Raw genomic sequence first — 13,028 nt, forward strand, 5'->3', positions numbered from 1 at the left:
CAAATGCCTCAAAGTGTACCAATTATAATGAACTTTCATCCCACTGTAGCCCAATATAGCCCATTGCCACAGTACTGTTTCCATATAGCACAACCTGGTAGCTGCGAATTGCTTCATTTCAGAGGAATTTCCACTTCTCTGGCTGAACACAGCAGACATAAAATCATATTTACCCAAGAAATTAGCCAAATTTTCTTCTTATTCTTCATTCATCAATCACAGAATATTTTATTCTAAAATTATGGGTGCCATAATACTGCTGTTGCTAAATATATGCTAAGCCTCTTGACTCACCGTAAAAAATTCTCTTGTTTCTCATTGACCCCTCACCAAACCTTCATTTTTAACTCATTTGTAAATCACCGTGGGCATGGAAACTCTTAACCTATTTCTCTCTTTGCATGCAGGAAGCTCAGGACCTTAAAGCAGGAATTTCATTTGTGCAGTACAAGTATGGCTCGTTAATGTGGCTTGGTGCTGATATAACCATTGGCAAAGCTGCACCTTAGCTAACACCTATGAAATAAAATGTACAGCAGTGAATGGTGAATGTGTTAACAATAGGACACACTCATCTATTTGAAATTTTTGTTTTAAACACTTTTCCCCATTCTTCCCTCATGCTGCCCAGTCACTGATAAAATACTATTTTTCAGTTTGGTAATAAGTTGTACTGATGACTTTTAATGGAACTTGTATGACAATTTTTATCTCATCTTTAAGTATAAGCCTCACTTGAAGCAAATGAGAAACTCTACAGGCTTCACAGGGCCAACCTGTAGGCAAAATTTGCTGAAGGAAAGCCCAGGGTACATTTACGGTACTCCCTGGCAAAGAATGAAATAAAGCAGCGGATCCTGTATCAGGCATGAGAAGGAGGCAGGAAAGATTCAGGCAGCATCCAGTACTTTACTTCAGGGATGGGTAGATTTTACCCACCCAACATGATCACACGCCCCTTTTCCTATGCTATTGCAAAAAATTCACACTCCTAAACTCGGACATAGGTAAATACTTTGAAAGGGGCTATTATTTAACAGGCTGTGTGGGACAGAAGTGGGAATTTAGTCAGATAATGAGTAATCTGAAGAAGAAAGCTGACAGAAGCTGGCTGCTGAGTGCCTGCTATAGCAGCATCTGACCTCTTCTGACAGTTCCCCACTCAGATTATTGCACCCAAAGGGCTGTGATGAGGCAAAGATGGCTGCCTCTCCCAGGGGAAGGAACAAAGGGTGAACTAATGGTGCTGGGGTCACTCAGCTGCTCTTGCACCTCTTTACATACTCAGGACACACAGTTGTGGAGCTGATGGAGTCACATGAAGTCTGGCTTCCCTCTTCTCTGCGAGAAAGCAGGTGTGTCTCCTCTCTGACTGCTCTGAGATGCTGAAATGCTCCCACCAGGAACAGTCCTGCTGTCACCCTTTTAGTGTGCAGTGCAGCCATTGAGGGACATTATGGGATGAGGTGGGTTGTTGTGCCAATAATCCCTTCTGCAGCTTTTTATGTCTTGTATCCCACGTGGGGCCATTGCCTCCCAAACATCGCTACTACATATGTTAGAAATTGGACAACAGGATATGTATTTGCTTCAGCGGCCCCAAAGTCTATAAATATAAAGAGGATGGGAGGACTCTGCCTTTCTCAGTCTCAGATCTGATTAGAAAGCATTGCCCTTAGATCTAGCACAGAGAAAAGCGGGAATGCATTTTCTGAGGTCAAACCCAGTGATTAAATTGAGAAGAAGAGAGAATCACCTTTCTGTTGTGAGATCCATGTCTTGTCTACACACTTACTATGAAATGAAACAAAGAGGTGGATGGCTTTCCTTATTTCACATGAAGGTAAATATAATAAGATGGGCTGGGACTTGTTCGATAGGAAAGCTCACATCCCTTCTAATTGGGAGGCAACCTTAATTTCCCGAGCTGCTACGAGAAGTATTTTCCGAAGACTCAGTAAGCCCTACTCCAAACCTGTAGCTTTTGTTTGAAATAAAAAACCCCAGCAGCTCCGCTGCTTCCCCTTGCATAGCCTCTTCTTTCCTTCCCTCCCTCCTTCCTCTCTGTCACCTCCCTCTAAAAAACCAGCTTTGAGGACGGTTTCCAAAGGGCGGAGGACGGGGTGCCTGGGGCAGGAGGACCCCGGGAGCCTCCTGCCCGCGGGCGGCCGCGGGGGGCGGGTTTTCTCGGTCCCGGCGGGCCGGGCCGGGCCGGGCCGGGCGGCGGGGGGCGGGGGGCGGCGGCGGGGGGCGCCGTGCCCGGCAGCGGGGCCGCCCCGACGCCCATTGGCTCGGCGGCGGCCCGGGCTCGGCGCGGCCCCATAAAGGCGGCCGGGCCGCCCGCCCCGCCCGCTGGCCGGCCGCTGCCCCGCCATGCCCCCCCCGCTGCCCGCCCTGCCCTGGCTGCTCGCCGCCTGCTGCCTCTGCGCCCTCCCGCGGGGCTCAGGTACGTCCCTCCCCCAGCACCGGGAGGGGGGTGGGGGACCGTGCACACACAGATACACGAGAACCCCCAAACCTTGGAAAGGGTGGTCGCCCCTCGAGGGGCGCCGTCGGGGCTGGGCTCCGCGGCGTCCCCCGCACAGCCGTGTCCCCCCCGTGTCCCCGCAGGGTTCCCCCAGCCTTTCTCGCGCTACAGGGACGGCGTGGACCTGCCCAAAAGCCAGGTAGGTCCCTCTTTGCCTTCCCCGGCAGCCCCCCCTGAGAGCTGATGCGCGGCGGCGGGGCCGGACGGACCCGGCCCGGCCCGGGCTGGCCGAGGCAGGTGGGAAACGGGACTCGCCCGTGGCGGGGAAGTGGGGTAGGAAATGGGCAACGGGCTGGAAATACGTTATGAAATCCCTGGGGCGGGTGGTAGAGAGAGTGGGGAGGCTGACGCCCTTTGCTGCCCGGGGAGGTGGATGGGACAGCTGTGGGCAGGGGTGTGATGCACAGCGGAGTGCAGAAGAGGACACCCGGCTTCCCGGGCAGGCTAACAACCAGCCAGTCCCGACTCCCTGAGCTAGTGCAGGTCCCAAGGTATGACAGACCCACCGTTAATGTCTAACTTTTACTTTCTAAAGCAACTGGCACTGTGTTTCAGTCAGTGGATGGAACTGTCTGACCAACCCCAGGTAAATTGACTTTGGAAATGTGTTTGAGCTGCTGGGACTCTCTCTTCCAGACATACTAATTGCCCCGTGTAATCCTGAGCATCAGTGTCCGCAGGTGGCAAAGCCTCCTCCGGAGAGCCGGTGGCTCCGGAGAGCAGAGCGAGTTTGCTGGTGTGTGTGCTCTCTTCCCTGCAGAGCTAACTCAGACCTAGAGAAAGAAAAAGCTGTGCTTTTCTTCCCATCACAGGGGTAGCTAGCACTGAAGCAAGAAGCGTCAGTCGGTGCTATAGGAGTTATAGGCAGGGTCCTGCCTGGTCCCAGCTCTGTGGTGGTGGGTGGATGGGTTTTCTTTGGGGTGCTCAGAGGAGAGGGGAGCGAGGGGACGTTTTCACACCTCATTTCTGCTGTGGTCTCTCTGACCCAAAGCTTGCAAACAGTTTAAAAAGTCGGTGGCTTTGAAAGATCAGCCCCACTGCATTTGATACTGAGCCCAAGGGTCATCTTCATTTTCAAAGGGGAGAGAAAAATCTTTGCAGGATCAGGAATTATCTGGAAATTTTGAACATTTTGTGCTGATTTTTTTCTTTCTGAAATCTTTCAGTTTTATAAACCAAGACATAGGGAAAATAGTTCCCAGAGCCAGTTAGTTATTCAGGTGTCTTAGATTTTACTTCCTTTGGAGCAGTAGATACTTCTCATCTAATGTGATTGCATGCATTAGCAAATCCCTGTCCTACGGCAGTGAGTATGGGACAGTATATTTCAGTATATGGTTAAAGATTATAGTACTGGTTGACTGAAATGCTTGTAGATGAAAATCAGTGTAGACTAAATATGCCAAAACCCAAAGCCATTTCATGAACTCTTAGCATAGGAAAATGTATTTTAAATATAAGAGGCTGATTCAGATCTCTTTATAGCACAAGACTGTGTTGACAACTTTAGTGGTATTGTGTCTATTCTCCTCATACAAAATACTAGTTTTTCATCTCGTAATAGCATCAGTAAGTCTTGCCATGCTCTGAGTGGTTTTAGTGGAACTGTGTTCAGTCTAAATTGTGCTGGGATCAGAATCAAGCCAGTTCTGTATCAAACCATGTATATCACCATCCTCTCAATAAATGTATCAAAGTAGTGTTTGTTTTTGCAGATCTCCAGCACTGTTTTGGATCTCTGTTATTCCATATTCAACAGCATGCATACAAATGAGGTAAGGTGTAATTGCTTCTTTTATTTCAAAGCATCCCCTCCTTAAACTTAAAAAGCAACCCCTCCAAAACTGACTTTCTGACATTTCTCTGACATGTATGATCTAATAGCGTCATGGTTTAGGAGATGTAGGAGATTATATTAAAGATTATTCTTTTTGTTAGTAGTTTGCATGTAATTCTTAACGCCATTAAATTATATATGAAATTGCTGGTTTTCACCAATTTGGAGCTCAAGAACCAGAACATCTACTTACAGCCAGAGTCAGTATTTTAACCTGACCCTCACTTTTGAATAATACAGGGTTAAATATGCTAAAATTGTACGTAAGATTGGATCAACAGTATACTTAAGATCATGCTGAACATGGAGGCATATGAGTTGCTTTACTGATTTTAATACTCTATTTGAGCTTAATTTTTTGTGTTCCTGACTCCGATCTAAAAGATTAAGTTGAGGAGTTATTGAGTATAGCTCTTCCTCATTGGTGTAGTCATATTAGGACCTAGCTCAATGTCAATTCTGCTTTATATCATCACTTTTTTAATTATTGCCAGTTTATTAAGAGCCTTTCCCATAAAATTCACTCCCTGGGTATATTAGAGGCCAATGTACTTGCAGATTTTTTGAGTCCTCTGTTTCAAATCACAGGTAGTTCCTTCAAGACAATAATAGAAAGTATTCTAACATGCATTTCAATATCTCTTCTTGCCAATGTGTTTATCTTATTATAATTCCAAGCATGCTTTCCTAAAGCAGCCATAAAACTCTACAATACTGAAGTTGATTGTATAAAAAATTCTAGCCTTTCAGTCTTAAATGTCTCATAAACGTTTTTGAGTTCAGTATTGACTCCCATGCTTCTGCAGCTTAGCTAATGAGGGGACATCCAGAATCATCTGGTAACTTTGAATGGAGCCCTATTTCTGGTTACTATTTTAGTTACTAACTTTGCAAAAAATTCACCCTCTCTTATGCGACCTCAAGACTGGTCGCTGAATCTCATACAGTATTCTTTCAAGAGATGACTAATACCAGCTGCATATCTGCAATATGATTTCTAGGTGTGGTCTGATTAAGTAGCAGATCAGATGTAAATGTGAAATAAGGAAAAAGAGCTATACAAAAATTCCAAAGTCTTAACCAGCTTGTCAAATCTCTTATGTGAAGTTGTACTTCCTCAGCCCACGAGGAGTCTTGAGAAGACACTGCAAACATGAATCTATGTGGTGCACCCAATGAAAGAGTTATGAAATCCTACTGATTCAGCTGGGCTTCAATTTTCTGCATGATACTATATTTGTGTGGGTTTTTTTAAAAAAATCATTTGGTCAGATTATGTAGAGAACGTAGATGGTGTTTCAAGAGAAGGAGTGAGGCTTCGGCACTATGAAAGGCAAAGTCAGTGACAATTTGTGCATTAATAGGACTGGAACTCCCTCTGGGAAATTTAAAATCTTTTGAGAGAACTAACAGAGTATTTAACTTCAATGTCTAATCTTTGGATAAATCTTGCAGATGGTACTTTCAAAGGACTCAAAAAGAGCTATCTACACCCAGCTACATTGCAATCACCTCCATGAGAGTTTGAAGTTTCTGTCCTAAAGTCAGGCCAGAAGCTCAGTTTTTGCCATGTTTCTTCCACATAGTAAACTCTCGCCAGTTATAAATTAGGAAATTTGAAACTGCAGGCTAAGTCATGAGTCAGTCTCTATCTTTGCTTGGTATGTAATAACCATCTAAGAACAGAACTAGCATTCACACTGTCTTTGTTGTAGTCTCCTCCTTTGCATCCTTTAAAGCACCTCGATCAAGCAAGCACTTTTTTCCTCCATAGTATTTCATAGCCCTGTAAGTTGATGTCAGTTGCTCTATAAATCATTGTCTTGAGGCTTGAACCCAGGAAATCCTCATCTCATACCCTGAATTGCGATTCCCTCCTTGCTTGTATATTTTAGCTTTTTTATTTCCTCCTCTCCAGTTTCCCATCCACATGCTTTTTCTGTGTTCATCCCCTGTCTTCATGTCCTTGCTCATTATCTGTCCTTGTTTTTCAAGCCACCCCGGGTAACTAATTCCGTTCACTGGTATAACTGTGGCACTGATATAATGTGGCATACAGAGCTATCCCGTTCCTGGCTAGTCGGGAGCAGGCAGCCCAGCAGCCGTGCCATGGGCAGGAGGGCTCCCAAATCTGAACTGTGTGCCAGACTGCAGGTCCAGGGCTTTGTTAGACCCTGAGCTTAGTCTGTTCCCATGAAGTCATGAAGGAAGTTTTCTACTCAGCCTTACATCAAGGAATAGAAAATGAGCAATTTCTTGAAGAATAAAGGCTGCGGGGGAAGGCTTAAAACCAGTAATCGTGTCTGGTTTAAAACCAAGGGCAGTCTGAAAGGTGAAGAGCAGCCACATTTTAACAAGGTAAGAGCTATGGGTACGATTCAAGCCTGTGGAATGGAGCTGCTGCGTTTGCTCCAGGTTGAGCTCTTCTTCACTGCCCAGAGCATGGCTGTGCTTTGCTGTACAGTGAGGGAAGCATGTTGAATGATGGTAATGAATGGGGTAACATTGGTTAAGGCAAGGTTTAAAACCAATCTTTGAAAAGATCCATTTGCTGCTGTTCTTATATCTGTCTGTGGTAAGTGTAAGATTATCTCTCTTCTCACATGGAGTGCAGCAACCTCATCAGTGATGGAGGACTACTGTAACAAACCAGACAAATGACAGCATCTTGTTTAACTTACACTGTCCACTTGCAGGAATCACAGATTGCTGCTACAAAGTTTACAAAGAAGGTATGTAAATGTGAAGACAAGCAAGTAGCAATGGACAGGGAAGTACAGCCCTTTCCCTGTTTCTTTTGCTGCTTTAAGTCAGCTTGTTTTTTCAATGGTTGGGAAGAGAGCTATGCTGACCCTGCTTCTGCAAAGCAATTCACTGTGTCTAAAGCTTTCTTTTATAAATTTTCTAAAGGCTGTGAATCTTTAATTATGGTATATTTACACTAGACAGAAGGGATAGTTATTGACAATGCCCTTTGGGTATTAATTTTTAATCAGCATTCCAGATGAATGGGCGTTGGGGACTATCAACATTTTGTTGCTTGTATGCTGCTGAAAAAGGCCTTGAATTATTGATATTCTGATGGAATGTCACTGAAACTTGTCAACAGATCTATGGAATGGAGTTTAAAGTATTTTGTTAATGATTTGTGTTTTATTTTACAGGATAGTCATGGGACTCTGGGACGGCCTTTTTTCCTTTTTAGGGTATCTGAATCTCTTACTACTTAAAGATTCTGAATCACAGTGTTACATATCCATAGAAAAGCAACGGTTTGCCTTCACAAATTCTTGCTGCACTTGTTTTGAGTAAAGGCCAAATATCCCTTTATTGAAAGCTTGGGGAGTTATTTGCTTAAAAAGCTCTGGTTCAGCTAAAAGACCACAAGATAATGAGATCTGGGGTAGTAATGGATTAAACATTTTTTTGATTTGAAGAGGTGACTGCAAATGTTTTGTCTTGAGCCAAGTCACCCAAAGATAGAAGTAGTACGTGGCTTGTATCTCTGAGACTTCCAAGGTGCACTAATGCTAAATTTGTGAGATAAAACATGTGCATGAGCTGAATGTCCACTTGGTCTGAAAGGTGTGGCCAGTGAGGCATAGCACGGTGAAAAGCCAAAGCAAAATTATGGACATTATTTCTCTCATGTTTTTCACCTGACTCTCATTCACTGACTTGCTTAACTATGGCAGAGTCTAATGCAGAATATGCTGGTTTAGACACGCTGTATGATTAACACCAAACTAGTTTTTAGGAATGTCTTCAACACGTTACAAAAAGTTATAAAGTATGTTGTAGGAGGTAACCAGAGTCCCAGTTCAGCTGTCATTTACATTTTAGCTCACCTCAAGTGTGTCTGGCTGGGTACTTTCCATGCTGGTACTTATATGCTCTTTCTTAGGCATTTACATAGTACTTCAGTGAATTAGGTCCAAGACCCTTAATGAGAATAATTGAAGCCAGACTGTTTAGCTGTTTGGGCAGAGGATGAATTAATATCTTGGACTCAAAGGCAAATCCTCCCCTGCATGGATCCCCTGGTATTTGACATGTTGCCCCTTTAAAGGAAATCTTACTGCAGCCTTCTCATGTACTTTGTCTGCATGATGGGAGATGTATTTTGGTGTGCTTATAAATTTGGCATCTAATACTTCTGCACAACCATCTAATTATTGTGTTTTTCAGCCTCGAAATGGAAGAACTATCAAAGACAATGGTAAGTAGGCATCCAAAAGTGACAAGAATTTTCCTGTTTTTTCAATAAAGATGATCCTTGTGGCAGAAGGAGCTACTGAGAACTATTACAAACCTAGTACAAACCTACATAGTCACGTGGATGTTTCATATGGTGACTGAGAAGTGTCTGGGCAGAAATGCTTTTTATCATGGTTGGAGACTTACAGTGTATGCTCTGACAAAAGGATTGTTTTCTTCCCTCTTTAAGGTTAAGTAAGAAGGAGTTTTCGTCCTCTGCAAAATGATAGAAATGATGCAGAAATTAAGTTTAAAAACAGAGGGTGTAAATTGTACTTGGAACACAAAAGCTAGCCAGGTCCTTCACTGTGATAAATATGTGGACTCCTCTCTGCTCCAAGAGACATTCAGTGACCTAATCCTGTGTGAGAACCCGCTAATGCAAATCTCTGCATGTGGGTGGGTGTTGTTCTCACATCAGAATTAGGACGTCTTTTGGGGTAAACATTGACTAGAAAGAGCAAGGGTGGGTATGTAAGAAAGGAGAACAGTGAGATCTAATCATATAGCTCTTGTGTATCCATCTTTGAAAGGGTCTGTTAAAGGCCTTAGTGAGTTTTAAGGGGAAATGAATGAGACAGTCAATGTACATGAGTCCCCTCCTTCCATCTCTTCCTCCAGTTTTGCCCCAGAATAAAAGATCACCATTTTCTGTTTGCAATGTAAGAATTCTTTCCAACTGTTAACTGAAAGGATTGGGTTTTTTTGGAACAGGAGAGAAGAATAGGAAAAAAACATGCAAAGAAAAATTTTACTGTATATTCAGCATTCAACCATTTCAGAAAGGAATCAAAGACTAGGCAAGTGTTGTAGAGCAGCATCTCTACTTGCTCTGATCTTAGGCACTGCCCTGGGCATCCATTGCTTCTCAAGGATGAAAGGAAGCTAAGGAACTAGATGGATCTCTGGTTTGAGACAGTATAGCTGTTCTTGTGGTGTTAGGCCCACATACGTGTGGGAAATGTTTCATAGCTATCACAGGTAGGGACAGGTACTGCTGCCCAGATTTGTTTAGAATAACTGGAAGCATGAGCTGACAACTCTAGAGCTAAGCCAAACAGAGTTCCTATAGTTTTTGGGTAAAACAGCTCAAAAACAATTAGAGTAAACTTGCATCAAAGTACTCTATGCAGAGTACTCTAGTGTTAGCAGAATTGCTAGACTATCAAACAGATCTCCTTAAAGTGCTGGTGTAAAAGCCATTACTCTACTATGATGCCCTAGCCTTACTTACATCAGTAAATTTTATCCACAGCTCAGTGGCCTGAGCCGACCCAGCTGCAAGATGCACACCATACCTCCATACCTCTAAAAGAAGGACAGTGGAGTTAGGACATGGAGGGGGAACTCTGTGGAGAGGGAGGATTTGTGTTTGAGTACAAATGACAGATCTGGGCCCACTTACCTGAACTTTCATCCGTGTGGTTTTTTTTTTGGTTTTGGGGTTTTTTGGTACTAGAATTTGAGGCTATTTAATTTCTGACTTTGGGAAGGACCAGACATACATAACTGAAGACTAAGTTATAGCCAGATCAACATCTCAACATAAAGTATGATACTGTGTTAATTTGTTTCAGAATACCAAGGAATATGAAGTTTATGGGTCGACTTACCAGCTTGATGACTTGGTTTATACAAAGAAAAGAGACTTCCTGTTGCACTGGTGGTCTGTTATGTGACTCAGTTGTCTGGAATTTGCTGTTCCATGTAATAAATTTGCAATCATTAATTCTTGTTGTCCTCTTTTATTGAAGCAGGTACTAGAGTTCATTGGGCTATAGTGTAGCATTGCCTGGTTCCAACTGTATTCAAATGAAATCAATCATCTGAATATCAAAAATTTTCAAATCCAACTGTGCATTTTATGTTTATAACATCTTTAATAGTGTCATGAATTAATAGCTTGCCCTTTTCACAAGATAATATATTTTCCTAGCATTTCAAAATACATATCCCAAACAATATATTAAAATCATCATGGATATTTTAATGGTTTAATTCTTGTCTTGAATAACTAAGGTGCTGAGTGTGATAACTGATGAATCCAAAGCACTTTGAAAGAAGTGAAACAAGTACTGCTCTTACAAACAGGCACTATTTGATCAGATGATGTATCTTTACTGGCTATCATAAAGCACAAATGAGTCACTTGAGAGAGATATTCTGAACATCTGTCACTTTTAGTGAGATAATGAATTTAAATCTGTGGAGCAGCCAATTGTGTTTGCACCATAAGGAGTGGGGTGGTTTGTTTTGGTAGGTGGAGACATTTGTGGGCAGAAAACTTAAAGCACTAAGCTGTTACTTCCTTAGGAAGAGAAGAGCATAATAAAAGCCAAGGTCTGGGGGTGCACACCAGGTTGGAGTTCCTTAACACAAAGTGTGCCACAGCATTGGCTTCCCCAAGACCTTTGTTACTGCCCTTTCCCCTTCTTGGCTACTCAATCCTAGTACCATGGAATGGTACCATCTCACTTATGCTGGCACAGCTGTTGTGAACTGGATTTGGGAACTCCTCTGTCTTTGAAAACAAACCCTGAGAAACCTGCGGGGCTATTTTTGTGAGGTTTGTTTTTTAACTGGGTAAGTTCCCAATTTAGGCTGTATTAACAGAAGTTTGGCTGGGAGATAGAGGGAAGTGATGAGTTATTTGACAATTGTTAGACCACATCTAGGGTAGTGTGTCTAGTTGTGGGCCCCCCAATGCAGGAAGGGTATGGACAAACAGGAGGGAGCGCATGGAGGGCCTCTGAGGCAGTGGGGACTAGAACACCTGCCCCATGAGGGGATGCAGGGGCAGCGGGGATGTTTCAGCCTGGAGGAGGAATGCCTTCAGGGGCACCTAACAGCCCCTCCAGTGTCTACAAGGGGTTATCAAGGAGACAGTCAGGCTTCTCATGGTGAGGGGTGGGAGGAGAAGTAGCAACAGGTACAAGTTGAAACAAGAGAGGTTGAGACTGGCTATAAGGAGAAACTTTTCCCCCATGAGGACAGCCAGGCAGTGCAGCCAGTTGTCCAGGGATGCTGTGCCATCCAGTCCTTGGAGGTTTTCAAGACTGGAGTAGACAAAACCTGGTCTGAATTCCTGCTTAGGATCAGACTAGAGACCTCCTGAGGTTCCTTCCAGCCTCAGTTATTCTGTGACATGGGTATAATTTCATGCTATGTATTTCAGTCTGTAACAAGGTCAGGTCTGGGAATGCACTGTAGTAATGCAAATAAATATGAGGTAATGATACAAAAGCACAGTAATGGCCCTTCTGGCCTGTTTCACCTCAGAGGCCAAAGCCACACAGCATCAAGTTTTGCTCAGTTCCGCATAAATACTTGTACTGGTTTAGGCTGGGATAATTTTCTTCATAGTAGCTGGTATGGCTCTGTGTTTTGGATCTGTGACCAAGTGTTGATAATACACCAATGTTTTAGCTATTGCTGAGCAATTCTTGCACAGCATGAAGGCCTTTTCTGCTTCTCAACCTGCCCCGTCAGTGAGCAGGCTGGGGGTGCACAAGAAGCTGGGAGGGGACACAGCCAGGACGGCTGACCCCAACTGACCAGAGGGGTATCCCACTCCATATGGCATCATGCTCAGCAATAAAAGCTGTGGGAAGAGGGAGAATGGGGGGGTGTTTGGAGTGATGGTGTTTGTCTTCCCAAGTCACTGTTACATGTGATGGAGCCCTGCTTTCCTGGAGATGGCTGAACACCTGTCTGCCGATGGGAAGCAGTGAATGAATTCCTTGTGCTTTCCTTGTGCACGCAGCTTTTGCTTTACCTATTAAACTGTCTTTATCTCAATCCACAAGTTTCCTGACTCTCACCCTTACAATTCTCTCTCCCATCCTGCCCAAGGGTGTGAGTGAGCAGCTGAGTGGGTCTGAGCTGCTGGCCAGGGTTAACCCACGGTAATACTGTGCAGCTGTGCTGTGTGTTTACCATCAGCAGTGACTTCTGTCCTGGTTTCAGCTGCGATAGAGCTAATTTTTCTTCTTAGTAACTAGAATAATGCTGTGTTTTGCATTCAGTAGGGAATTTCATATGAGAAGAGTGTTGATAATATACTGCTGGTTTTAGCTGTTGCTATGAAATCAAGGACTTTTCAACTTCCTGTGTCCTACTGGTGTGCAGGTGCCCAAGAAGCTGGGAGGGAACATAGCCAGAACACCGGACCCAAATTGACCAATGAAATATTCCATATCATATAATGTCATGCTAGTATATAGATGAGGGTTGGCCAGGAAGCTCTCTCTCCCAGGACTGCGGTGTCAGGATTTTCTCCCCTCTGGGATAGCTAGCCAGGAACGGGCTGGGCATCAGTTGGTGGGTGGTGAGCAATCACATTGTGCATCACTCATTTGTATATTCTATCTCAACCTATGAGTCTCCTTACCTTTACCCCTCCAATTC

General features: G+C 43.9%; 1 protein-coding gene across 1 annotated transcript; it reads left to right on the forward strand.

Moving 5' to 3' along the window:
• Nucleotides 1-2,369: 2,369 nt before the first annotated feature.
• Nucleotides 2,370-10,350, forward strand: NMS (neuromedin S). The gene is made up of 8 exons (XM_074860959.1): nt 2,370-2,446; nt 2,611-2,666; nt 3,063-3,113; nt 4,243-4,302; nt 7,061-7,096; nt 7,529-7,570; nt 8,553-8,583; nt 10,199-10,350. Exons 1-8 carry the CDS (start codon nt 2,374-2,376, stop codon nt 10,213-10,215), a joined length of 366 nt encoding a protein of 121 aa, XP_074717060.1. The 5' UTR covers nt 2,370-2,373; the 3' UTR covers nt 10,216-10,350.
• The last annotated feature ends 2,678 nt before the right edge of the window (nt 10,351-13,028 follow it).

Source organism: Strix uralensis, chromosome 2 (genome assembly GCF_047716275.1).
Source record: "Strix uralensis isolate ZFMK-TIS-50842 chromosome 2, bStrUra1, whole genome shotgun sequence".
NCBI classification, from domain to species: domain Eukaryota; kingdom Metazoa; phylum Chordata; class Aves; order Strigiformes; family Strigidae; genus Strix; species Strix uralensis.

What these genes read in the sequence shown, in the direction of transcription:
- NMS (XM_074860959.1), top strand. Translation starts at nt 2,374, where the DNA reads ATGCCCCCCCCGCTGCCCGCCCTGCCCTGGCTGCTCGCCGCCTGCTGC. An exon ending in CGCCCTCCCGCGGGGCTCAG is followed by an intron (nt 2,447 to 2,610) that starts GTACGTCCCTCC and finishes GTGTCCCCGCAG; the next exon opens with GGTTCCCCCAGCCTTTCTCG. An exon ending in GGCCTTTTTTCCTTTTTAGG is followed by an intron (nt 7,571 to 8,552) that starts GTATCTGAATCT and finishes TGTGTTTTTCAG; the next exon opens with CCTCGAAATGGAAGAACTAT.